This window comes from Pelmatolapia mariae, linkage group LG17, assembly GCF_036321145.2.
Source record: "Pelmatolapia mariae isolate MD_Pm_ZW linkage group LG17, Pm_UMD_F_2, whole genome shotgun sequence".
Classification (NCBI taxonomy): Eukaryota; Metazoa; Chordata; class Actinopteri; order Cichliformes; family Cichlidae; genus Pelmatolapia; species Pelmatolapia mariae.
Genome location: NC_086242.1, coordinates 7987513 through 8014490, shown reverse-complemented (window position 1 = coordinate 8014490; position 26978 = coordinate 7987513). Strand labels below are relative to the sequence as shown.

The 26978-nt window shown below is 39.6% G+C and overlaps 1 protein-coding gene across 8 annotated transcripts; it reads left to right on the top strand.

Annotated features, from left to right (window-relative positions):
* The first annotated feature begins 348 nt into the window (after positions 1-348).
* tfec (transcription factor EC) lies at positions 349-24968 on the top strand. Of its 8 annotated transcripts, none has more exons than XM_063500838.1 (8): positions 349-431; positions 17110-17364; positions 18119-18220; positions 20301-20421; positions 21281-21337; positions 21467-21542; positions 22489-22636; positions 23755-24968. In XM_063500838.1, exons 1-8 carry the CDS (start codon positions 375-377, stop codon positions 24244-24246), a joined length of 1308 nt encoding a protein of 435 aa, XP_063356908.1. In that variant the 5' UTR covers positions 349-374; the 3' UTR covers positions 24247-24968. The 8 variants fall into 8 exon arrangements, with proteins under 8 accessions (XP_063356908.1, XP_063356909.1, XP_063356906.1 ...); XM_063500839.1 differs by lacking the exon at positions 349-431 and adding an exon at positions 13281-13372; XM_063500836.1 differs by lacking the exon at positions 349-431 and adding an exon at positions 16204-16559.
* The last annotated feature ends 2010 nt before the right edge of the window (positions 24969-26978 follow it).

Below are 26978 nucleotides of genomic sequence, written 5' to 3'. Positions count from 1 at the left end.
ATCAAAGAATGCCGTTAATTGGCCCTGTGGCTTTCATTCTTTGCCCTATTTCTTTCAATTCATTGACTCAAAATAATGGGTTCAGGTTCATTATCAACAGGTCGTAAGCCCTGGGAGTGCCAAAATTCAACAGGAGAGTCAGGGGTGTGTGAGTGAGCGTGCATATGCTTGCCAGTCCATGTGTACAAAAACGTGTGTAATGGCTTAGATTTTTGCCTGCCCCCCCTCCAAGTCTTGACAACATCAATTCCACACAGGAAAACTAAGAGTTGTACAGGCAGGTTGAGAAAAGAGCAATAGACTGCAATTTTTAACTTCATTTTTTTATTTTTAAATAGTTGTGCAAGAACGTAGACATACAACTTTTACTGTTTATGTTTGTGAGTCCTACAAGTCCTGTAGCGATGCTGGAATATAACTGGTACGGACAGGTAAGTGAAGCTGACGCACCAATCCCTGCATTGATGCTTTCAAAAGTATACTGATGTAAACCTCTGCTGATGTATCTGCGTGAGTCTGCAAAGCTTTCAGAATTGCTAATGTTGAATTACTATACTGCGGTGTATTGTTTAACAATGTTAAACGCCATTTATTGTTTAACATTCAGACTGTAAACAATCAGACCAAGACTACCCTCGTTCTATACTACATGCTACATTTACATAACTTCATATCACTAACTTTAAAACAATATAATTGTATTGTGTGACTGCTTAAATGCTTAGCATAAAGAACAACCTTGTTTCACATAGCACAAAAAAAGAACTTGATGACTCTATTAAATGTTAAATAAAATGAAGTTTGTACAGGACATAGTTAGAGTAAATAATGTGCATCTAAATGGCATCAGACTCTGTCAAATTCTGTTTAAATTAACAAGGCCAACAGTATTACCTCAACAGTGACATAGCAAAACACTGCAGACTCATTAAAAGATAATCTCCTTAAAGGAGCTTAACTTTACTGCTGTTTCATTCACTTGTTATGAACACTATTTTGTTGTCACAGCAACTATGAGGGCTACGGTAGTGTTTCCCCTGGCTTTAGTGGTTGCTAATATTCACAAATCCCGACTAGCTTTCTTTGAATTGATGTAAACACGTGAAAGGTAGAAAAAACACAGTAAATAAGAAAAATAGATTTGTTTAAATTTTTGATTTTGGACAATAAAGCATGTTGACAATAAGTAATTCAATTTGTTTCTTCAGTAGTTATATGTTATTTAGTGCTGTTCTATGTCATAATGTCACAGGAACTGTTTAGCACACTTTGTTATCTGTTAAGTCAGTGTAAGTATTGTCATCATAGTACTGAACAACGTAATTGTATTTCACAGATTTCCTGATGTGTTTAATGAATATCGTTAATTGATATCGTTAATCGTTAAATGAGAGAATTTCCTGGGTTTTTAAAAAATGTATCTTTATCTTTTCTTTTCTGACAAACGTCATTTTATTTACACATGTCAAAACCAGCGAGTGTGGTTTTAGGCTGAAAACCCCTCTTGAAATGCTTGTGCTTGCATACATAACCAAAGGAGATGTGAAAGAGCAAAGGATAAGAGGAGAGTCACCTCAATTGCCTGAACTTTGTCTGTTCACAACACGTGATTTTGTTGGAAAACATTGCTGCGTGTTACACACCGTGAAATACTTCTGCCATACTCTTAGCCATTGCAGAACGGTCTTTTCCCCTCTTTTAGTCTTTTAACTGTGAAACCAAAGATTTCCCATACCTGGGTAAGCCATGTCAAGCAATTAATACCCTGAAAAACGCCTTTTAAGTGAGTCTTTTGGTCTGTGGACCTCCCAATTGTGATGAAAAGATTGGTGTCGTGTCTTGTTATCCTCGCACAAGCGCATTCTCCGCCTGCACATCTGATAATTACCATAAGTTGAGATGGAAAGAGAAACATATTTTCAGGGCCCTATTGGTTTTGTACAGCTCAAAAAACAGAATCAGTTGTTTACTACTCTTAAACTTTGATCTAAAACTTTGTGTCATTGTGACGTAAAGAAGGCGATTGATTGCCATTATGAACACTGGTCTGAATGTTTGCTTTGCAATGTGTTCAAAATATTGCATCCACTTTGACAAAGATAAACTAATTTCAGTTTGCTGAAATTACTGCATAAAATAGCCAAAGATTTGTGGAAGAAAGTTATATTTTCTAAAACATTCTGGGATAATATGAGACATATGACTGTTTAAACAGACAAAGATAAATGCTCCAGAAAATGTTTAGCTGTAATTATATGTATACAAAGTTTTTATTTCACACGTTAAAACATGCATAACCATCAGAAAGATCCTTTAATCCATCATTTCTTTGTACTGTGCACCTTTCTACATGCACAGTTTGAATTATGTTGCTCATACTGTATATAAAGATATGAAAGGGATTATATATGATTATAAATTATGTAGAACAGCAACGGTTCATGGTCATTTCTGGTTCACTGACACTGCAAAAGTTTCACACACAGAAGCAGAAAATTGTAAAGCACCAATCATTTTGGTTCACACACACAGTAATACCATGGAGTAGAATAAATGCAACAACACATGCTTGAACACAGACAATGGAGGCATGCAGAAATGAGCAAGTAGTATTCAGGGAGTGTCAGCAGGGTTTTGAGGAAGAAATAAATAAACCCCCCGCCCCTTACAACATTATAATTACAAAAATGAGTGAAAATGTGTTTATGTTTAGTTACTGAATGTAAGTATAAGAACTGGTATTGGACACCCAACAGTTAAAATAAAATACAGCAAGTTAATATTCATTTCAATGACAAGAAAGTGTGGTTTTAAGCATTTTTAACTTTGTATTTGGACTTTTTTAAATATAAAAATTCTGTAAAAATGTCTGAGAAGGATCTTTAAGAGTAAAACAACACGCTCTAACTGCATTCTACAATTAATAATATATGAAGGCTTCCTGATACTGAGGTGGGAGCTTTGGGCAGATATTTGGGAATATAAAGCACAGGATTGGTCAATAGGGAATTGTTGCATTTCCCTTTGCAAGATATCTTTGGCAGCTATAACACTTGGTTAAGGCTTGGACCAAAATGTGGTCTTCTGCATGTAACTCATATCCCTGACACTACTGCACTAACACCCCAAACTTCACCCCCAAACCTTAATGTGTGGTGCACATTCCCTCTACTCCTGGCACTAAATGTTGAAAACAGATGTCAATTGCAAGGAGACAATCTTTGGTATTCTGGTAACCCTTTGGTATTCTAGTCTGTTATAGAAAAACAAATAAAAGTGCCAGTTTACTTTTAAAATATGGTGAAGACGCAAGAAAGATTAACAAATGCCATTATGAACATTGATGTGATGTGCAGCAGCTCATTTTGTTGGTAACTGAAATCAAAACGTTCATGTTAAATTTAAGGTTTAAAACTGGTGAACCTGTAGTTGATTTGAACTTTATTTTGAGCAGCAAGGGAGTGCATCGTAGCCTACAATGGAAAAGTTGGCACTGGCAGAAATTCTGTAACACACTTGGAACTGGCAGTACCTAAATGATGAAAAAAATAATAATAAATTGAACTCAGGCAGAGCTAATTACACAATTTACCCCAGACTAGGAGTTGGAGTGGTGGGAGAGTGTGGCTCGCAGTGTGGCATGATCCAGTAGTATCTGCGCAAGAAAGATATGAAAAAAAAGAAAAGAGAAAGCCTGCTTTTGAAGTCTTGAAAAAAAATGCTTTCATTTTGGTCAGTGCGCATATATGGAAACACATTATGTTATGTGGGAAGGTGATGATATGATCTAAATGCAGGTCAGCGTCTGATCAGAGCTGCGTCTTGCTTGTGATTGCTTTTCACTTCACAGCAGATCGCTCGTTCAAATGGCAGAGGCACAAAGATAGCCAGACGGAGCAAACAAACAGCTCTTTGTCCACAGCTCCACCATATATTATTAGTTCGGGTAAGGTCAAAGTTGATTTAATTTTCTGCTTAGTTCTCATTAAACAGCTATTGCATTATTTAATTTCCCACAATCAAGTTAAGGAAGAAGAGTGGGGGTTGACTAATCAATATATGTCCACCAAAAGCTTTTGAACAGTAGATTACAAATTTAGCCCACAAAGCTTTATACTAGTTAGGAACAGTAAGATCCTCTTTTTGATGCCATATTAAGCTTTAAAGGTCAGCACTATATTGAAATATTGAAATATTTCTGATTTCGATCTTCTGGCCAAAGACTTTAGTTCATCAAAAGTTTTTTCCTTGAATTTTTATGAGGACTTAGAATAAACACTCATCAAACCCTGATGGCCTGTCCTGTTTACCCTGTGGGATACAGCGGAAGTTACTAAGTGATATATGTAAAGATTTTCGAGTATCCCAACTAATTAAAAAAAATGTGGCAAATATAAAACATGAACTATAAATTGCTCCTGAGAATGAATGCCAACTATTTAGTAAGTGAACAGAGAAGCACTGGAGAAATGGTTTAAATACTTAAATAAAACAGTACGTTAAAAGGGATCTTTCCAAGGTGTACTCTGACTTCCACTCAGTGTCAACTTGGACAGACTCCATACTCCTGCGACACCTAGTTAGATAACTGGTTAAAAAAACTGATTGATGATAAGTTAAAAACACAGATGAAATAACTTAAAATAACAGATAAATGGGATAAATAGCTTGCTAAAATGAATGAATAATTCTTTAATGCACGCTGAAGTCTGCAACCAATGCAATACAGTCCACCTGAAGGGCACTACTATATAAAAACTAATAGATAGATGTCTGAAATAGTAAGCTGAAATGAAAAGTAGTTCACAGAATAAATTAAACGCTTGAAAGAGTGTTCAAACAAATTGCTAAATGTGGGGTGCAGGTAACTGGTCCAATTGAATCCATGATTTTGCCCAAAAAAAAACAATATAACAGAGGGCACAGTGGTCAGCGCTGTTACCTCACAGTAAGAAGGTCCTGGATTTGAATCCACCACCTGGTTAGGGCCTTTCTGTGTGGCATGTTCTCCCCAAGCCTGTATGGGTTCTATCCAGGTACCCCAGCTTACTCCCACAAACACGCTACTTCCAGCTGGTTCCTTATTTACAAGGAGTGACCACATTTGGTAGGCCCACATATTTGATTTTAAAGTGTCTTTTAACACCGGGTGGACTTTGTAACGCAACCCCAAAGGGATTTGTGTCTCCTCCTAGGATCAAACAGAGGATCTTGGCTTTCAAGACAAATATGTAAACCACTAGACTGGTTTACATAGATCCAGTAGTGTCCAAAGACATGCACATCAGATTAATTGGTCCTCTCCATTACCCCTACAACACACTGGCAGCTTGTCCAAGGTATAACCTGCTTCTTGCCTCATGACTGACTAGATAGGCTCCAGCCCCCTCACGACCACGAATTGAATAAGTGGAAGAACATAGGTGGATTTATAAGTGGAAAATCATCATGTTCTGTTCACAGTAGCATCTCAGCTAATACGTTTTTTTTTATTACCAGATGAAATGACAAAGGGCCGACAAGGTGCAACTCCCCGAACAGCTAAATCCAGACAGGAAATACAAACCGCCAAACACTATGCATGTGACTTAAGAGATTTGGCTTGCATCATTCAAAGTAATGTTGTGCACCCTTGTTGGAAAAAAGTTACAATCTAGTTTTTGTATTTTCCATTATCTTCAGACACAAAAAGCACGTCTAATGTTCCACTTATATGTTACATCATGTTGCCTAATGTTTTTATATTGATTCAGAATACTACAGACTAAGTTGATCATTCTGTAATAGGTTACCCAAGACTTAATTACAAGGCTTGATGCTGTTAGATTATTAAATCTTTTTTGGCCAGCTCTTCTTTTACTGATTCTTTCCTGACTATTAAATTCAATAGTCTGTGCTTCATCCATGAATATACCTTCATGTCATATGAATAGTTTCATTCAGGGTGTTTATCTAAGAGTGTAATGTTTACAAGAATTGCCTGTTGATTGAATTCTTAAAAATTGTTATGTTTTCTTGATAATTGATAGATGCAGACTCATTGTGAGTGGACTGTGGATATATATATATATATGAGCTGGGGTGTGTTTAAGTAATTAAATAATGGATTTAAACATATTCCAGTAGATGATCTTTGGATGTTATTTTTGCTGTTCTAAATACTAATACTAATTGCAACTATCTAGCCAGAAACTTCAAAGAATCCAGATTAAAACTTAAACTCCCATCAGTGCAGATGTAAAGGGTTCTAATTTTATGTCTGTAAGTGTTATTTCAGTATAAGTTTTGTTGGAGGTGGGTAAAAGACCAACCTCCATGCTATGAAATGACAAGTCTTCAAAGCAGGATTACCAATCACCGATTATTGACCATCATTGTAGTTTCTGATTTTATTTTCAGCTTGTTTGCTAAACAAATCAGATAGAAATGACTGAAATCTGTAAATTGATACATAAAAATCTATGCCTATAATAAAACCAGTAGCGAATTTAAGCTGTCAGTCAGCCTGGTGTAGATACTCTGCCTGCTGACACTCAGACAGCTGGTATTGAGGACTGAGAGGTCAGAGTCTCTGTGAACTGAACAGATCAAACGCTTCAATAAAATCCTGCAGGATGTATAACTTCAGAACAGATTGAATTAGTGAGAGAGACTAGATTGCTAATTGATTAGACTAAGTGTATTTAGACTCAGTTTGACATGCAGCATTTGTACAAAAGGCACAGTGAGTCAAGTTTTTTTTGTGATAAATAGATAAATATATCTTTCCTCTACAAAAAAGTAGGGTAGCCCAGCCGTACCTAACCGCATCTTTCTTTCAAGGAAATCTAATTCATTGTCTGTATTGTAACTATTTTGTCTTTAATCCTTTATCCAGTCTTGAAAAGTCTTTAGTTTGGTAAGCTGGGATTGTCTTGCAATCAATCATGTGCATAATTTTAATAAGACTTCATCTTAATAGTTATAGCTGGGGCTCACTGGGGCTCCTTTTCACTGTCTGCCAAAGCGAGAGATTAAAGTTTGTCTATGGTGGAGCTTTCTGACATCATCCAAAGAAGCAATGCTAAACATCGCTCTATCATGTTCTAGCTCACTGGACAGTGAGGGTCAAGGCTGAGATTCCCCTTTCAGAACTACTACACAGTAGTTTACCCATAATCCTGTTCTGTACTGCTCAACAGCTTCTGTTTAAACTTCTTTTGAGGAAGACTTGTCCTGTGTTTCTTGCTCGAATCCACCAGGTGGCCTAGGCCTTTCTCTTTGCGTTTGAATGTTCTACCCGTTTCCCTGGGTTCTCTCTGGGTATTCCGGCTTCTTCCCACAATCCAAACACATGTAATTATTGGGGTTAGGTTAATTGGTGACCTAACTTGTCCATAGGTGTGAATGTGAGTGCGAATGGTTGTCTGTCTCTATGTGTTAGCCCTGCGATAGACTGGGGACCTGTGCAGGGTGTACCCCACCTCTCACCCTATGATAGCTCGGATAAGTTCCACCCTCCCCAAGCCTAATAAGGTTAAGAGGAAGGGAATGGATGGATGGCATTTGTATGATACACTGATCATAAGTCTTGAGTTACATCTCACTTCTTTATATTTTGTTATAAAATAGGTGTAGTTATTTATTTAAATTAGTGCTGTCAGTGTTAATCTCATTAAATTGACGTTAACGCCATAACCGCATTGGACGGCGCTAACACATTAATGAGCTAACCTCGCTAACACGTTGATGCCATGCAGCCCCACACATGGGGCGATCCGCACTAACTCACTAACAGAGATTTACCGGGTTAATACGGTTATGGCGTTAATGTCATTTTAAGGAGATTCATGCTGACCGCACTAATTTAATTATATGCAAACATGCCTAAAAATGTAGTATATAAGACAAAATCAAAGTTTGGATCATTGTAACAAGCTTTAGAGTCAATATTTGGTATGACCACCGTTATTCTTTAATACAGTCCGAACTCTCTTAGAAAAACTTTCTCATGTTTTCCTAAGGAAAGGTTCTCCAACCTTCTTGAAGGACATTCAAAGTTCCTCTCAGGCTGCATTTTTTTCTGTTCTTTGTCGAGATGATCCCACACTGCTTCAGTAATTTTGAGAGGTTCTAGGGATGCCATTCCATGACTGACAGTGTGTCATGGAAATGTGTTTTTCTGCCCAGGTATGCTTTTACTGCATTGGAAGTTTCATTTTTCATCACTGTCATGATGAGAAATGAAGCAGTTGACAATTAGATACGTTTGAGATGGTATTAAAACCTGATGATACTTTTCCATACAATATTTCCATCAGGTTTGACAAGATCGCACAACACCACTGGCTGAAATGCAGTCGCAGACAAAGCCTATGTTGTACAGATGACTGATTGTCAGGTTCTTGTGTAATGTGGCATATCTCAGTCATTTCTTCCTGGTTCCTTTTATTAGACCATTTCTGATGAGGTTTCACTGAACAGTATGAGGCTCACCTGTAGGGCCATATGCAACAGTCAGGTCCTGTGTCAGGTCTTTGCTGGATTTTTTCCCTATTTTTTAAGGACTTTTAGATACTGTTCATCTGTTGTTATATATTTTAGGCCTACAACTTCTTCTTTTGTCCTCCATGGGTTCCATTCCCACAAAAAAAAGGACAGACTGCACATCATATCGCAATATGCCAATATTTCAGTTAATAGCTCTTTGGGAATCACCCTGTTGGTGCAATAGCACCATTTTATGTCAAATTTTATGTTATTCTGTTACCATTTTACTTATATTTGACTAAAGAAATTAGAACAAATGAAGTGTATTTGCAGCAGGCTGCTAGTAACAAAGTGCCTAAAAATACAATTTAAAATGAGTTCTGTGTAAACACATCATTGGTTAATCCCCTGTGTTAAATGGCCATTTTATGTGTGAAAAATATACAGGTCAGTGTTAGGCGGCTTAACAACAACAGGACAGTGCACTTTAACATTTTTAAATAATGTTTAGTTATTATATGCCTTATAGTCTTATCATTAAAAAACTAAAACCAACAATGTAAACAAAAATGTTAGCTATTACCTTTTGTGTAATAGCTAACATCTATTTTTGTACAAACCGGATTCCAAAAAAGTTGGGACACTAAACAAATTGTGAATAAAAACTGAATGCAATGATGTGGAGATGGCAAATGTCAATATTCCATTCAGAATAGAACGTAGGTGACAGATCAAAAGTTTAATCCGAGAAAATGTATCATTTTAAAGGAAAAATATGTTGATTCAAAATTTCACGGTGTCAACAAATCCCAAAAAAGTTGGGACAAGTAGCAATAAGACGCTGGAAAAAGTAAATTTGAGCATAACGAAGAGCTGGAAGACCAATTAGCACTAATTAGGTTAATTGGCAACATGATTGGGTATAAAAACAGCTTCTCAGAGTGGCAGTGTCTCTCAGAAGCCAAGATGGGTAGAGGATCACCAATTCCCATAATGTTGCGCAGAAAGATAGTGGAGCAATATCAGAAAGGTGTTACCCAGCGAAAAATTGCAAAGACTTTGCAGTTATCATCATCAACTGTGAATAACATCATCCGAAGATTCAGAGAATCTGGAACAATCTGTGTGCGTAAGGGTCAAGGGCGTAAACCCATACTGGACGCCCGTGATCTCCGGGCCCTTAAACGACACTGCACCACAAACAGGAATGCTACTGTAAAGGAAATCACAGAATGGGCTCAGGAATACTTCCAGAAACCATTGTCAGTGAACACAATCCACCGTGCCATCCGCCGTTGCCAGCTGAAACTCTACAGTGCAAAGAAGAAGCCATTTCTAAGCAAGATCCACAAACTCAGGCGTTTTCACTGGGCCAGGGATCATGTAAAATGGAGTGTGGCAAAATGGAAGACTGTTCTGTGGTCAGACGAGTCACGATTCGAAGTTCTTTTTGTAAATGTTGGACGCCATGTCATCCGGACCAAAGAGGACAAGGACAACCCAAGTTGTTATCAACGCTCAGTTCAGAAGCCTGCGTCTCTGATGGTATGGGGTTGCATGAGTGCGTGTGGCATGGGCAGCTTGCATGTCTGGAAAGGCACCATCAATGCAGAAAAATATATTCAGGTTCTAGAACAACATATGCTCCCATCCAGACGTCATCTCTTTCAGGGAAGACACTGCATTTTTCAACAAGATAATGCCAGACCACATTCTGCATCAATCACAACATCATGGCTGCGTAGGAGAAGGATCCGGGTACTGAAATGGCCAGTCTGCAGTCCAGATCTTTCACCTATAGAGAACATTTGGCGCATCATAAAGAGGAAGGTGCGACAAAGAAGGCCCAAGACGATTGAACAGTTAGAGGCCTGTATTAGACACGAATGGGAGAGCATTCCTATTGCTAAACTTGAGAAACTGGTCTCCTCGGTCCCCAGACGTCTGTTGAGTGTTGTAAGAAGAAGGGGAGATGCCACACAGTGGTGAAAATGGCCTTGTCCCAACTTTTTTGGGATTTGTTGACACCATGACATTTTGAATCACCATATTTTTCCCTTGAGATGATAAATTTTCTCAGTTTCAACTTTTGTTCCGTGATTTATGTTCTATTCTGAATAAAATATTGACATTTGCCATCTCCACATCATTGCATTCAGTTTTTATTCACAATTTGTTTAGTGTCCCAACTTTTTTGGAATCCGGTTTGTAATAGCTAACATTGATTTTACAGTGTCATTAACAGCAAAAAGTTTTATTCACAAATATACAGTTTGTGTAGACCACTTGTGAAGTAAAAAAAATATATAAACAAAAAAACATAGAGTCTACAAACCTGGATTTATTCTGTGCTATTTCTTCATGTTCTTGCTAGCGCAGGATATTCAAGAGAACACAGCTGAAGCTAACCTTTGCTAACATTTGTGTGCGTGTCTGTGAAGCAGTGTGCATGCATATGTGCATGAGGGTCTGCGACCTCTCAGGTGTTCCTGTGAACAGGCTCCTTTTTCACTGCTCACAGAAAGAATAATGCACTCTAACTGATTTAGCAACAAAAATTGTATTATTGCATTTTGACTAATTACATCTACCCTGTACTGACAGAGAGGACAGGCTGCACTGCGTCGCTCTTTCTCCTACTCCTCTTTCAGCTTTCTGAAGACCTTCAGTTGACTGTAGCTATTTATGTAATACTCATTTGTAAAATTAAAGGTAAATGAGTCAGCCACAAATACATACTTTGTTAGTCTATTAGTGTGTTATGTCAGGTATTTGCACTTCGCTACAGTAGCTCACATTTTTAGTTCACTACATTTTTAAACCAAAATTCAGTGGAAAGTAAACTGTTGAGTAAAATGATTAAGAAAATATTTTTCTATATATGACTTGGTGTTAAAGCCAGAGAAAATAGTTTCACAACTAAGTCCTCTGCTTGCTATATCAGTCAAATATAGTTAAATAGGTTTTGTTTGTGTACTTACAGGCATCAGCTTTTCTTTTTTAACCACAGCTGTAGTTATGTACCGCTAATGGCGCTGTACGAATTTACATTTCATTTTCTCTCAGGCTTCAAAATATTACCCGTGTTGTTGTAATTAATGATGGCATTTAAAAAAAAAAAAAGTTTGTTTACAATCAAACCTCCGCAGGGCACCTTTAAATCATTTTACAGTGAGATGTCTTTACTTTAAGTATGAATTTTAATTATTTTCGCAGCACTGCTGAGGTGAACCATTTTCTTAAATTCAATATTTCATCAAGGTAACAAGCGCATGCTCTCGCACACAGTTTCACGTGTAATCCAGTTAAAATAGCTGTAATATTTAATTCATATGAGAATCATTAAAAGTGCAGTGGTGCTGTGTCCATTATGCATTCCTTTTCTAGCAGGATAAAACAGTCCTCAGATGTGGGCGCTGCACTTTGAAGTGTTGTCTCAGAAGCAGGCCAACTCTTACAGGAAGTCCCTGATGTTTAAAACATGCTATGAAGGGGGACTAACAAAGGTGAGCACTTGTGGCTTGCCCCAAGATGAGCCAAAAATGGCCAGCCAGGAATTTTTGCCTAGATCTGATGGAGCGTACATACAGCAGACATCAAATAAACAAAATAGTGGACAAATATACACATGGGCAATGGTTAGAACAGTACAAAAACGAGTGCAGGAAAACACAGCAACAGATAAGCTGGAGAGACGAGTATGCCTCATGTTGATGGTCAAACAGCAGCAACAGAATCCAGATAGTGCAGCATAAATATTATCTAATGATCTAGATCCGCTATATACACAGAAGATTACTGTGTACAGTAGCATCAAGAAGGGCATTCTTTGCGTAATGAAAACATTGACCATAGACACGTGTGGGGCAGGCTGCATTTAAACTGCTGAAAGAAGACTTTTAAAACCCAAAGTCTGCACAGGATTGATTTAATTGAATCATTGTGATTCAGTTTAAGCCATTATGTTCAATGTCCTCAAATTAATCCTGATGTGTTTATTACAGTGAATCAAAAATAATTACTATATGAAATTTGAGTTCTTAAATTGTCAGGACCATTGTGGAGTTCACCCCAGCCTTGAAAGCAGGGGACTTTATTTACAAACATCAGGTAAATATAATCACGTGGATGCAGTATTCTGTGTCTGACGAAAATGTATCAGAGCAATTCTGATTCAGATTTATTCACCTGCTATTATAAAAACTTGTAAATCTTGGGATTAAAGGGAGGACTTTTCAGTGATTTTTGGCCTAATAATAACCAGAACATAATAAAATGTGTGTTTTAGCATGTTTGCACACATTCAAAGATTTCCGTTTTACCTTTGCTGGAAAAGTGACTACAGTTTTGTGGATAAAATGACTTCCACTTGGGAAGTTGGTGTCATGAAGACAGGAAACTGCGCTGAGCTAGGCTGGATGTTATGTGGGAAAAGCAGGAAAGTGTAGTGATCCACAAGCAAGCAGGAATTCACATTCTGTCAACTTATTATGGCTTCGCACACACACACATACACATACACACACTTACTTCAACCCCCTACTGTAAATGCCATCTGTATTTCTGCCTCTGTCAGGCCTTTTCCTTGACCAAACACACACACAGACACACGGGTACAGAGAGGAAATGGCTCGTGCTGCTCCCAAATAAGCTGATGTGTCATGGCTTCCTTTCTGATATTTCTGCAAAAAAAAAAATTCAGGAAGGAGGCTGCAGCACCTCTCTTTTTCTTCCTCTTCTTCTCCTCCTGTCACGGTGTGAGACGCAGCTGTGGCTGTGACAGTTGTTCTTCTTCTGTAAGGATTTGCAGCTCCTGTGGTGGGAGACGCTGCCACTCTGGAGAGCCATGAGCCGCTGTTGTGTGGTCAAAGTAATCACCTTGACAGAGATCCAACTTTTACAGGTAGGGGAAATGACTTATTTACAGCCCTGGGATTTTGAGGCAATGACAGACACTGAAGAAAACGTGTTAAATTCTATGTGTGCATTTGTTTGCACGCAAGACACATTTGCAGTTACAGCCAGACTAACCATGGAGGCACCGTGGAATGGGACTTTTGCTATAAGTTCGCTATCCCAGTCTTATCTTTCCTCACATTGCACAATCTAGTGGGTGGTTACAGCTATTTACTGGTTAGCAGGCTCAGCAAAATACAGTAAGCATGACCGAGGAAGGGTTTTGTTCCACTTTCATCTTATCTCCATCCATTTGAGATGGGAAAACAAGATGTTAGATGTTAATAATCTGCATCAATATGTCGCAAAGTGCAGCATTTTGCAGAAATGAATCCAAAACTCCTAGTAGGTTTTGCCCATAATTTGTACAGCTAGCTAATGTAACCATCACCCAGTGTTTCATAAGTTGTTGGATTTTTCTGAAGTGAAAGGAGAACTTGGGCAAGACTGAAACTGGATTAGGCAAGAGCTTTGTGCATTTCGATGTAAAACCTGCAAGGTTGTCTAGTACAATGGCTTTGTGAGTGCAGCATTTCGGGGGGAGAGGGCCACTAAAGAAATACGCCTCTTAACTGCGAGGTAAATGACACCACTGTTAAATGGATCTCACAAATAGAGGCTAAAGAACTGGGCTTACGTTTAGCTGTGAAGGTGTTACTGTAATTTCGGGCCTGCTGCTATCTGTAAGTAGAAGCTGAGGTTTGGGATGTTGCTTTATTTTAAGCCTGACAGAGCTTTGCATTGATATGTTGAAGAGCTGCAGTTGTATTCACTTGCGATGGGATTTCTTGGGCGTGTACTGTAGAGTGCTTTAGATTTAATTAACCTGGTGCATTCATGCCTGAGCAGTCAAAGAATGCTAATGAAAGACTTTTAGGACATATGTAGGGACAAAGGCACGTTCTGGGTTTTGGCATTTTTATTTTAGTGGTCTAAATATCTCTAATGACGAAAAGTGAGGAAGATGGAGATATATATTATTTTATTCAAACACTCTGAAATATGCTGACAAGAAGGTATGTTCTAAAGTTAAACTATGTGCATGAAGTCAAAAGGCAAAAAGCTTTCAAAGCCTACTGTAGGTTTGCATGTCAGGAATAACTGTGCAAATGTGTGTAAATAGAAAACTGAACCCATGACCTCCTCTGTGCCAGTAATCTCAAACACTGCCTCGATTGTTGTAGCAGGTGCTGGTAGCCGTGCCGAAAAAGAGGAAAAAAACCAAAACAAAACAAAACCGAAGCATCTGAATAGCTACAACATGCCCAAACTCCTGATTGATTACATTCTTATATCCTCTCCTGACCCATGTGTATGGCGGGCACTGATAATTTTCCTGCATGCCCGCTTCACACATGCACAGGCCTGCCATTGTCGAGGCTGGCCTTGGTGACTGAAGCACCATTACTCCTCAAATCTAATCAGATTTCCTTAAGTGGATAACAAGCGTGTCTCCGGCATTTACAGTAGTGAGAAAGCTGAAGTGAAACCAGGACAATCCGCTGTCACACAAAGCAGATGTGGTGTGCAGCGGTCCTGGCATCCCTCCTGCTATCCAAAGTGGAAAAAAATGTTGATTGGCTAACAACTGGCATCTTGTTTAGCCTGGAGAACTCAGATAACAACTCTTAGTCACTACTGACAAGATGAGTATTGTGATGAGCCTGGTCTTAGTTAGGTGGCTGAGTCGTGAATAAGGTCAGCTAGTCTAGCTGACAAGGGGGAATTTAATGCTGACTTTTAGCATAAAGACCAATTCTAAAGCTGCCAAAGCTAAAAACTCCCTACAGTTCAGCAGCGGTGTGCCAGATAGCATTTGAAGCATAAGAAGTTTGGTCTGAAAACATGACGATATAAAGGATAGTTGCATAACAAATCAGTTCTGACTATTTTTTCTTTTTTTTTTCTTTTGTGAGGCAGCGTAAAAGAAGAAGTAACACTTGGGCTGTTCTAACCAACAGCTGATGATACTTTTTTATTGGCATTTTAAATAAGCTAGCTGCTTTCGTCATCTTGAAATAAACGACACCTGTCACCTGTTTTTAAAGCTGAGTACTGTGATCTAAATGTGTTACCATGAAATTAGGAACACATTAAATATCTGCATTTTCAAATCATGTTCGAGTAATACTGGTGTGGCCAATCGAAGCTTCTTGAGCTTGTTGTTGCTCAGTTTTTGGTGGGTCCTGATTCCGTCAGTCCCTGAAAGAGCATCTATTCCATGGTTTAAAATAACTGAGAGCTTGCTGTTTTGACCAGTAAATAAAACAGATTTGGGAGGAAGTAAGCGAGACACAGGCAAACTGACCAAACTACTTACAGTCAACAAGACTACCATTCTTAAATCATAGCTAACACTTCATGTACTCCCCTAAATACTCTGCAGCCCCTAAACTAATAAAGCAAGTCACAACAGCAACCGTCTTTGTGAGCACCAACAAGCATGAAAATTTGATATTTTAGGAGAGATGTTCTTTCCTAAATTTGCCCTCAACTTACACCAAAGGAGACCTCAAAACAGATTTACTGCAGTTATTGTATGGGGAACGCATAATACTAAACTATTTACTTTAAAAGCCTTGAATGAATTGAAAGGCTTGGTTAAAAATGGCATTGGAGGAGTTATTTAAAAACTTCACTGGGGAACAAGGGTCAATTGTGCTGCCACAACCCCTACAACAGGCTGCAGAGGACTTTGGGAGATCACCACTGATTGGTCAACCAGAAAGAAGAAGGGCGGTCTGAGGGAGTTAGTGATAGATGCTAAAGGCAGATATCCTGCAGTGATCAAACCTTGGATGATCTAACAGTCCAGTGTTTGAAGTGATTTACATGCTACGCAACATAAAGCCTTACACCCAGCTTTGGGCCTAATTAGTTCACTTAGGGCCCTTTATAAAGAGCTGGTAGGGAGACTGGAAGGGACAGACACTCACTGAGAAGTCACCAGATCAACAGGATAGCAGCAGCAGCAGCCGTGGATCCCTAAAGTTGACCTGCTGCCACACCAGAACAAATCAAATTGAAGATTATCTGCTTTTCTGAGAATGCCACACTTAAGTGACTGCAGTTACTACACAATGCGGGATGCAACCAGAGCTTCAAATGTAAGAATACCAACTTTTAGAAACATTGTGAGTGGCTTGGTAAAGTTTATTTAACGCTGCTTTCATAATGTTTTTTTTAAGTTATCTTGACTATTGCTGTACTGACATGTAATTCAAGATTAACTGAAGATTAAATATTAAGACTGATTGTAAAAATAGTCTGTTTAGTTGGTTAAATTCAGCTGAAGTCTCAGGGGGGAAGAAAAGCTTTTTGCTTTTAGAGTTTTTTTTTTTTAACTTTTAGACTGTGAAAATGAGTTCAGAGAATGACATCAAATTCCCATAAAGACACTTTCAACATTTTTATTTCTGCACATGATTCACTTTATTATTAGTGCTAACTTACATTTTGCAAGTCTGTAAATTTACTGCGCATAAGTGACTCATCACGGCAAACTAGTTATGTGTGTTACTTTAGATATTCCTTTCATAAAGTCAACAGCTGTTTTGGACAACCCCTGTGCAAATACTCTGAGTCAGCGCTGTTTCAGCGGTATGGGAAACAGTGCCCAACCTTGCGCTTCCTGGACTAACTTAGTCAGCTTGCTGAACTGTTGAATGATCTGTTCTGCTACAGGTACAGAGCCACCTGGAGAACTCCAAGTTCCATCTCCACCAGAGCCAGAATCAGCCCGTGAAGCAGTACCTGACGCTGGGCTCCAAGCTGGCCTCCTCGGCCGCATCAGGCCACGCCGTGACACATCCGCACACCCCTGGCCAGGCACTCGCCACCGTGCCGATCATGAGGAACGGACACATGCCCCCTGTCAGTGACAGCAGTAACCCCAACAGCCCTGTTACCCTGCTTACGATGGCCAATCATGACAGTGAGGTGAGTGGATGCATGGAAAAGGAAAGAATCTCAATCATGACTTTGTGGAACTGAAATTCAGAGAACTCCGAACGTGAAATTGAAACAGAAGTTTTGAACCACAGACTGGGTCACTTACGGATGAACTGTGGTTCATGGTTTTTGTAGATTACACAACATCCTTACAAGGTTTTCCTTTCAGCACGGCATATTACTTTAAAGCAAAGCTTTTCTTCTCTGTTGATTTTTCATAAGCACTTGTGAGAGATTTGTTGCTGCCCCTCTAATTTCTTTCTAAGGGTGATAAATAATGGCTGACACTTTGTTGAGATGGATAACTGACACAGAGCATACTTCAGAAGCATCAATTATGACTAAATGTACTATCTGGATTGGGTCTGAATCTTAATGCAGGGAGCAGTTCCAACTAATCATCTAAACAAAGTGATGCCATTATTGATCGCCCTCTCTCTCTGATGTGCTCATCAATAACTTCAGACATGCAGTCTCTGATGAGAGAACCCCTTTCAAAGGAGGAAACTAGGTTGGTAACAGATGCCTGTTTTTTCCCGCCAGCACCGCTAACAAATCTGAGAACATGGCGGCGAAGAGCTCGTCTGTTATTGAATTAATCTCTCCACAGTTCCTCCCTCTTTTTCCCTTGTCTATTCTGGTTTGAATGTTGAGATTTCAAACGACTTGGACAGCATTGAAATTCTGGTACAAACATCATCAGTCTGTCCACAAGTACACTGAAATCACTGTTTTCTTTTAGTTTCCAATGGATGAAGTTATTGATGACCTAATTAGTCTTGAATCCGGTTTCAATGATGGAGGCTTGGATTGCATGGAGCCTAACATCATAATGCAAAACAATGTAAGTATGAATCACATCAACTTTGCTCTAACAGCTAGTCATTAACCCCCCCTGTTTTTTTTTTTTTAAATAATGCTACCGACATTTGTTTTGTGCTGATTTCTGCATGGCTGCCTCTGTGGGTTAAACTAGGTGAGCCTAGATTTGTGACAGGCCCCTTAACTAATCACTTCTCTGTTTTTAAAGTTGAATGGGGACTTGAAAGTGAGGTTTCTTTACCCAAACCCTTAGGTGCTGGTTTGACTCGCTTGGGAAAAAGGGGACCCGACTCAGTTTGAGGTCAGCTTAAGTCTAGAAATGAGTCAAAGTTCACTTGAGATTAGCAACATTACTAAAGAAGTTTAACAAAGCAGATTAAGAACAATTTTTTTTTAAAGGAAAGGTGATGACATGCGTTTGACAACAAAAGCTAAATGTATAGTAAATTCATAGGAAAATTACATGTGAGAAAGGTCTTTTTATACTAGTCTGTAATGATGTGCGCATAACAAAAAAAAATCCAATAAATGCTTCCAAAGTAATCAAATCTAAACCTGACATTTAGATTAGTGCATTAAAGCATTTAGTAACATAAAGGAAAACGTTAAATCAGTCTAAAAAAAACAAACACATAAAATGCACACTTTTTAACTCTTTAGCAAAAATGAAGTGGATGCACTGATGCATCAGTAGGATTCACAGACAGGGAAGAATTCAAGAACTCTGGGACAAGAGGTCCGTTTGGCCAGAGAACATAGCTACACAATGGGAATCAGGCCTAACTCCACAAATAAAAAGAGAGACACACACACACAGATAAAGCAAAACAGAGTAAAACACAACAGACATTGTAATGGAGGAGGAGGAATGAGGGCGAGTCAGTGGGTTTCAAATGTAGACAGGAATGCAACAGCCAGGAGCGAAGAGTGAGAGATTTTGCCAGAGAGAGTTACTGAGCCAGTGGATTGGCCTAATGCACATAGTCCCCATGGGCTTGTTCAGAAATGATACCGTGCTTAAATGGATCAATTCATCCTAATTAGTCATACAGTACGATGCATCACATCGTTTCGCTGTGTCAACACACTCAGGAACGCAGACGGGAGAGGAATTGAAGTGATTACAATTTTAGTAGTAGGGGAATTGTTCCTATCTTTTATTTTGATATGCAATTTTGTCCCCTCCTCCTATAAATATGTATATATATATATATATATATATATATATATATATATATATATATATATATACACATACATATTTTTAAAACCAGCTAACACTCATTTTCTTTTGACTTCCTTTTTCCACATATAACAGCATGGTTGTTAAATCTGACACACGTTGGAGATAAAATTAGTTGGAATCCGTGGTGGCTTCTGGCATGCTTTTTTTCGACATAAATACACAAATGCGAATTAGACACACACGTGTGTCATCATGCTAAAGATCCAGACATCTCTCTCCCTCCACTCTATGAAAAGGCCGTATTATTGCAAAGGGGGGATACATGTGTTCTCAGACAAGAAGACACCCGTAGGAAAACAGTTTTGCCTCTGTTCATGCAGTTGACCTAGCTAGCCTTTTCATCTAATGGGATGCTATTTTCAACACAGAGCGAATCAGTGTTAGGAGCACTTTCATCTGGAGGGGTTCTGAAAATGGTACCATTAGCAAATCAAGGCGCTATGATTGGTCAAATCACCCCCTTGGCGAGCAGCAAGCCTGGGTTCGAGGTCAGGGGTAACACGTCTTACAATTAGGTTGCGTTTCTGTTAAGTTGTTTTTACTCGATTGTACAAAAAAAAGAAAAGAAAAAAGCAGGCGACATGGAAGAAGCTCCATTGCCACATTCCCGGGTAGAGTGGAGTAGATGCTAACAATCTTCTCTTCAAGGCACTAATCACGCCACATGTCTCTTGTCAGTTTTGCCAAACAAAGCCACACAGCAGTTAAAAACAACTGTTTGTTTGGCGGCTTTTGTGTCAAAGTGTGAAAGCCCTGTTTGTTTACGTGCGTGTGAATGTGTGAAATGTAAATGCACTTCCCATTCACTTAACTCACTCCCCTTTCTTCCTCTGCATCTCCCCTCTCTCCTGCTTAGGTGTCTCTCAGCAGCAGCATGTTGGACGTCTATGGGGGTGAACAAGGTATGAACGCCCCTAATGGTGGACTGAGTCCTACATCTAACCCTACAAAGCTCACTGTAAAAAGGGAATACACAGGTATGAACTCATACCATAATCTGACCAAAGAGCTAAGCCATTAAAGAGTTGCTCACATTGATGTGAAACCTAAAAAATAGAAGCTAAAACAAAGTTCCCTTTGTTAGACACTAGTGGAGACTTTTCATCTCAAGGCAACAACAACAACAACAACAACAACAACAAAAAAGAGATCCTTTTAGGTTTTTTGTTCATATTAATTACACACACCCAGACGAAAGCTGATTAGGAAATAGAAAGGATGCCTGACCAAAAATAAATAAATAAATGAAATCCTTCAGTCTCAATGGGCAAATAAGAACATTGCCATCTGTTTCATTTGAGTGTAGGCAGAGGGGACAATGGGCTGTTGCACAGAGTTCAAATTGTCCTGATTAAATCAACAAGAGACAAATTGGGAAATCCAATCTCAGGTCCCCAATTATGTAATTTAGGAGAACGTGACTACAAATATGGATACACTGGAATTTTTGTCCTCCTCGGACGGATGAGTCAATTCGCTAAATCTTCTTAATTATAGAATGTTTTGCGGTAAAAAAAATGGGGTTACCATTTTTCTTTTTCTTTACAATGAGCTTCATACATGCTGGAGGGGGATGAACTGGGGTCAGCGTGTGTGTAAGGAGGTCAAATTTATGTCCATAGTGTAGACTTGCTGCACAGACACTCCTCATTCTGACCCCGGCGCTGAACTCCCCTCAAAACGGCCGATTGTGCGTCTCCTGACTGGACCTTCTGTGGCCTTTTGTATTTGTTGTCTTTCAGTTTCTAAATCTGTGTGCATTGCTAATCCATTCGTTCCCCTGCGTGATTTATTTATTCATGTATTTTTATGGGTTTTTTTGCTTTTTTTTGACAGAACACGACACAAGGGTGATGGCCAAAGAGAGGCAGAAAAAAGACAACCATAATTTGAGTAAGTGTCACCCCCTCCAACCCACGCCGTTCAGCTCCATAATACTTTAACATCTGGGATAACCTTTGGTGCAACATCTGACACTGCTCTCATCAACTTTTGCTCTATATTTTTTTTCTGCTTGCACAGTTGAAAGAAGGCGACGATACAACATTAACTACAGGATTAAGGAGCTTGGAACACTCATACCAAAGTCGAATGATCCGTAAGTTGCAAAATCCTAAATATATTTACTGAAAAATTCTCCCACCCACCCCACCTCCTGCTTCGCTTCACTTCACGCCACTGAAACAAGTGCAAGAACCTGTGTATTGAGTATTAAATTCGCAGCACAAAGACACTCGAAACGTCGTTCATTGAATTCAAATGAGTGCTCGAGCACATTTCAGTCATATTTCAAGGGTGCACTTGAACTCTCATTGTAGTCGACGCTCTCCGAGCTGTACGTCTCCTCGCCGGGTCCCGGCAGTTCAGCTCAAAGCATGAATGATGAGGAAAGGGTCAAATGCAAAGAAGCGGGCCACGCCATTTGAATCAAAGTTTGAAGCACAATTGGAACACCGAGACGGAGCGTGGAACTGAATTGAAATCCCGCGGCCATCTTTCGCAGTTGAACTTTGCTTCAAATTTAAATGGAAGGTTAGCGTTGTCGTCGTGCCATTAACGCGGGATAAAAGAGATTATTAGCGCTGATCAGGCCAACGTCTCACTCGTGTGGAAAAGGACAATTTTACTACAGCTTCTCTGTCCTCTTTTAAAAAAGTAATAATATCTCCAAAAGAATGACTTGCACTCTAGCACCTTAAGTCCATTTCTCCATTTTTCTCCTTGCCTTCCTGCTTAGCTCATTTTCCCTTCACCTATTTTTATTCGAGGATTAATTTTACCGTACAAGGAGGTACAAGAATGGACTTTCCACATAGCTACTTAACTATTCTATTAAAATTCCCATTCAGTGTCCCCATGTAATGTCCAAGGATGAATAATTGCCCTGTGTAAATCACCATTTCTTATTCATATCATAAAAAAGGGGGAGAAAAAAAACCTCTGTTAAAACTTTTCCCTGCATTTTTTTTTATTGCAAAGGATATTCTGCCGACATAAGGGGGTTCTGTGTAAAAGGTTATCTTTTACGTTTCTCCTTTCTGCAGTGACATGCGGTGGAACAAAGGCACCATCCTCAAGGCCTCGGTGGAGTACATAAGATGGCTGCAGAAGGAGCAGCAGCACGCCCGGGAGCTGGAAAGCCGTCAGAAGAAGCTGGAGCAAGCCAATAGGAGGCTGCTCCTGAGGATCCAGGTAATAAGATGTGAATGTCTCAGTGGGTTTACTTTATATCTGTGTTATAAATGTAGATAAAGTGCTTGACACATTTGATAAACACAGAGAGAAAAAGAAGGAACTTATATTTCATATACATTTTTACAAGCCAATCAGCACACAGCATTATATTTTAATTCTATTTTTACAATACTGAGTTCTTCCTGCCAAAGATCAGCTGGTAACTGCCAGTCCCACATCCATCATCCCCAGGTACTTCACGCTAATTTCCACCTGAATGCTTTACGACACCACAACGCAAACTTAGGGACTCCCACAGCCCCCGCCACCTTCACCGCCACTCTCTTTTACAAAAGATCCCTCACATCCCATAATCTTTTCTTATAGAGGTCAGTGCTAATTACCTGATAAATAAACACAATGACCTCAGCTCTGCGACCTCAGGGAATGCAGCAGGGGCATAAATAGATGAAGAGCACTAATAGAAAAGATGCTTACTGATAAATGTGTGCTGATAGGATTGCACTATGCACATGCAGACTTTCACACTCATTCACTCTGATTAACCAGAGTAGATTTCAATGATGGGAATGCTAAAAAAAAAAAAAAGTATGTGTAATCATAAATGATGATAAAAGTATGTGTGAAACAATAACCAACCCCGACAAAAGGGCAGCAAACAAAGGGCTTAATGCAACAGCAGGGCTTTGTGGTGTCACTGATGGGTGATAAGCGCAGATAATGTACTCTGTAAAAGCGTGAGAAGATTACGCAGTGAACCTCCCAATCCAACCTCAGAATGTGGAGGAGATGGTGAAGCCAGGGTGTGATTGTGATTGTGTCAGAGCTACTCCCATATCAGTTAAAGACGTCAGCTCATAACTGATGAATTTCACACAGTTTTAGATAGTTATTCAGATACTACGCATAGCTTTTTTTTTTTTTCAAAAAAAGGTTGACGTCTCAGCTTACATCCATCTGTGCATCCAGTTGGCAGCTTCACCTACAGCTGCCAACTGTTTTGCAACCCACCTCCAGCCCCAGCACCTTTGAACCTATGCCTGCTCTCGCCATGTATGCACACATTTTCTAAACCTATTATTTTTAACCCAAGGTTTCTTTTCTTTGCTTTCCAGGAGCTTGAGATTCAAGCACGAGCTCACGGGCTACCAAACATGGCCACAGCATTGGGGACGGTCGAACTTTCCTCCCACCTACTCAAACAACAACAACAACAACAGCAGCAGCAGCAGCAGCAGCAGCAGCAATCATCTCCCCAGGCCCAGCAACCTCAGCAGCCAACTCTCTACCAAGAGGACATCAACAACGACTACCTCCAGAGGATAGCTGCGGCGTCTGGCGTGCCATCCACCGCCACCGTCAGCGGGCCGCAGGATCACATTAGTGGCGCTGACGCCTGCACCACCTTCTCTGACCCGCTGTCCCATTTCACAGACTTCTTCACCACCACGCTTAAGGAGGAACACCAGCTGGATGAGATCCTGATGGATGACCCACTGTCGCCGTTTGGCACCGATCCGCTCCTCTCGGCCGGCTCCCCCGGAGCTGCATCCAAGGACAGCAGCCGCAGGAGCAGCTTCAGCTCTGCCGAGGGTGATGACCTATAAGGGTGCCCTCAGTCTCGTTATCACCCATAATCCCTGTCGGCAAAGGGCATCCACGTGGCCTTTAAATGACTGAGTGATGGCTCCGAGCATACATTTAAGACTTCTACTAGGGTTGCAAGTAATTTAAACGATAGCTGACAGCACTCCTTTAAAGTGCCACCTGTGCATTAAGCGTGTAGTTCTTGTCGATCAGTTGAGTGTTGAAGCTACAGAACACTGACGTTCGCCAAAGCTGAGCGGGAACAGAAACATCCTGTGAGCACGCCACGGACCGGCTGCTCTTTACTACAGACAGTTTCAACTATTCTCTGCCTCCCAGACACAGCTGAAAAAGACTTATAAGAAAAAGGGAGACAATTATAAGTACATAATGTTAATGACTACTGTTTTTTAAACACACTGTGGTGGCCACACACTGTAACAAATGCAAAATAACCACTAAAAACATACCAAAGGTGTTTCCTTTCATGAAAGCATTAATTCTTTACAAAAGATCATGTTAATACGTTACAGATGGTTGCATTATATGATGTGCCTTATTTGACCAGTACTGATGTACTCACCCCAATGCCTAACACGTCCTCATCAGTGTCTTTGAAATGTTTTTGTTTGAAATGTTGGTGTATTTATATGTTTTAATCCATGTATTCATAAAAAGTATATATATTATTATCTAACACCTTTTTTAAAAACTTCTTTGTAGGGGTGGGAACGACGTAATAAACCCCTTTTTTTGTATTTCTTATTTCTTGTCATGCTGGATTCATTGGTGCACCCTTCCTCAAACAGTTGTTCCTGAGTGTCACACCTGTTGTAGCCACCATCAGGAATTGCAGTTAGCAATCTGTCACATCCAAGCAACACATTTCTCACTTTGCTACAAAAACTTTTACTTCTAATTCAACACCCACAAACCTGCAGGTAAAATCTTGATACAAAGTGACTAGTTGTAAACTGGGGGCAAAAAAAAGAAGAAAAAGAAAAGAAAAGCGCATTCTGGATGACAACCAGAGTGAATAAAAAAGCCTGGAAAGATTAATAGTGAAAGGTGAAGAGCCTTACAAGGTGGCTGATTGGCAACGAGAGGCCGAAAGGAAGAGAGAGGAGGGAAATTAGATAATAAAGACAAGTGGAGGAGGAGTAATAATTCTGATGAGCCCACTGTGAGCTGATGAGCCCTTGAGGATGAATAATGGCGACAGATAAAGAGTTGCTCTGAGAGCTGTTAGCTGAGAGCCGAGAAAGTTTCCTTTGAGGTAAGAAGGTTGTGGAGATGGTGTCCTTTTCGGAATATGATTATAAACAATCTGTATCAAAGTTAGCTGCAGAAAGTTTCTGTGTGACACAGAAATAAAAACTCTTTGATCTCATATTGACAAAAAAAAGTGTAGCTGTGTCATTGACAAAAATCATACATCAACAAGCGGTTTTCTAATCATGAGCTCATGCATTAATAATACAACAAACACGCCAATACTTCCCAAATGGATTTCTCATCAAAGCCTCTTCAAATTAATGTTTCAGAGTCTTATTAGTGTGTAGTGAAATCGAAACGTATCCCACTCGCATCTCCTCTTCAGCTGCAAATAAAGAGAAGATCCAATCAATTGGTTTGGAGCAGAGCCACTTCAAACTACAAAGTGGTTAGTGATGTTTACGGGTAACTTTCCAAATCAGTTATAGAAGGCAAATATAGATTTCTGTTATGCTAAACAAAACAAAACAGTACTGTCTGCTGTAGTTAAGGTACTGGAAGGATATGAACCAAGAACATTTTAAAAAGGTGTCAATTAAAAAGAAAACCAAACCAAAACATTCACACTCAATAGACAAAACACACTTCCACACTTCCTAACTAATTCATTTCCTCCATATCAAAAAGCTATCACAGGCAAAGTTCAAGGTCCGTTGTGCACATGCTTCAAAAGGAAATGTGGTCGGATGAGGCAACAGTGACATCAGAACAAGTGACTTTTTATTAGGAATATCACAGCTCATCAAGCCCAGGTTTGAAAAACTCGGAGGGACTGTGATGTGTCTGCGCTGGATGGAGAAAACACGTCTGCCTGCATGTTAGAGGCATTAGCTGCATGTGTAAGGAGTTAAACTTGAACATGTAAAACAAATCTGGGTGTATTTCCAATTGTGCAACTCTCTCAATCTTTGTTTCACTCGCTATAGTCCTTACCTAATTTCCGTCGTAGAGAAACAGATGGGATTCTAGCTTCTTACAGTATCTGCAAAGAAAAAAAAAGTGCACCTAGTAAAATAATACTTCACCTCCCTTCTGTTATAGTACAAGCACCCACAGGAACATGGTCCCCTTCGGTGAATTACCTCACTTCCACGACTGCAAAAAAAAGGAGGAAAGAAAAGAAAAGGCTGCTGCTGTATCCTGTTTGCAACAGCAGGTGGCAGCAGCTGGCTGTGTGTTGTTATCACACTGTGCAGTAATGAAAAGAAACTCAATGCAGGACTGTGGTGCCAATAGGGAACATTTGTGGTGGATTATTTAAGTAAAGCCAATAAAAGAAGAATAAAAAAATCCTTTACTGTGTAACAATGGCTGGAAAACACTACTTTCCCATATGGAACTGTGCCTTGGCAGTATATGCTAAAGTCCAGGGTACTCCATATACTTCCCAGCATAAACTGACAAATCTAAAGAAGGCAAGTGATGTCGTGAACCTCACAGCGCAGTCGTTCTGTCACCAAAACAACGTTGTCAGACC

Bases quoted from the DNA above. Each gene is read 5' to 3' on its own strand.
- tfec (XM_063500836.1), top strand. From the start codon at position 16,473: ATGCCACACTTAAGTGACTGCAGTTACTACACAATGCGGGATGCAACC. The intron at 17,365-18,118 runs GTGAGTGGATGC...GTTTTCTTTTAG, and splicing joins TGGCCAATCATGACAGTGAG to TTTCCAATGGATGAAGTTAT. The intron at 18,221-20,300 runs GTAAGTATGAAT...TCTCCTGCTTAG, and splicing joins ACATCATAATGCAAAACAAT to GTGTCTCTCAGCAGCAGCAT.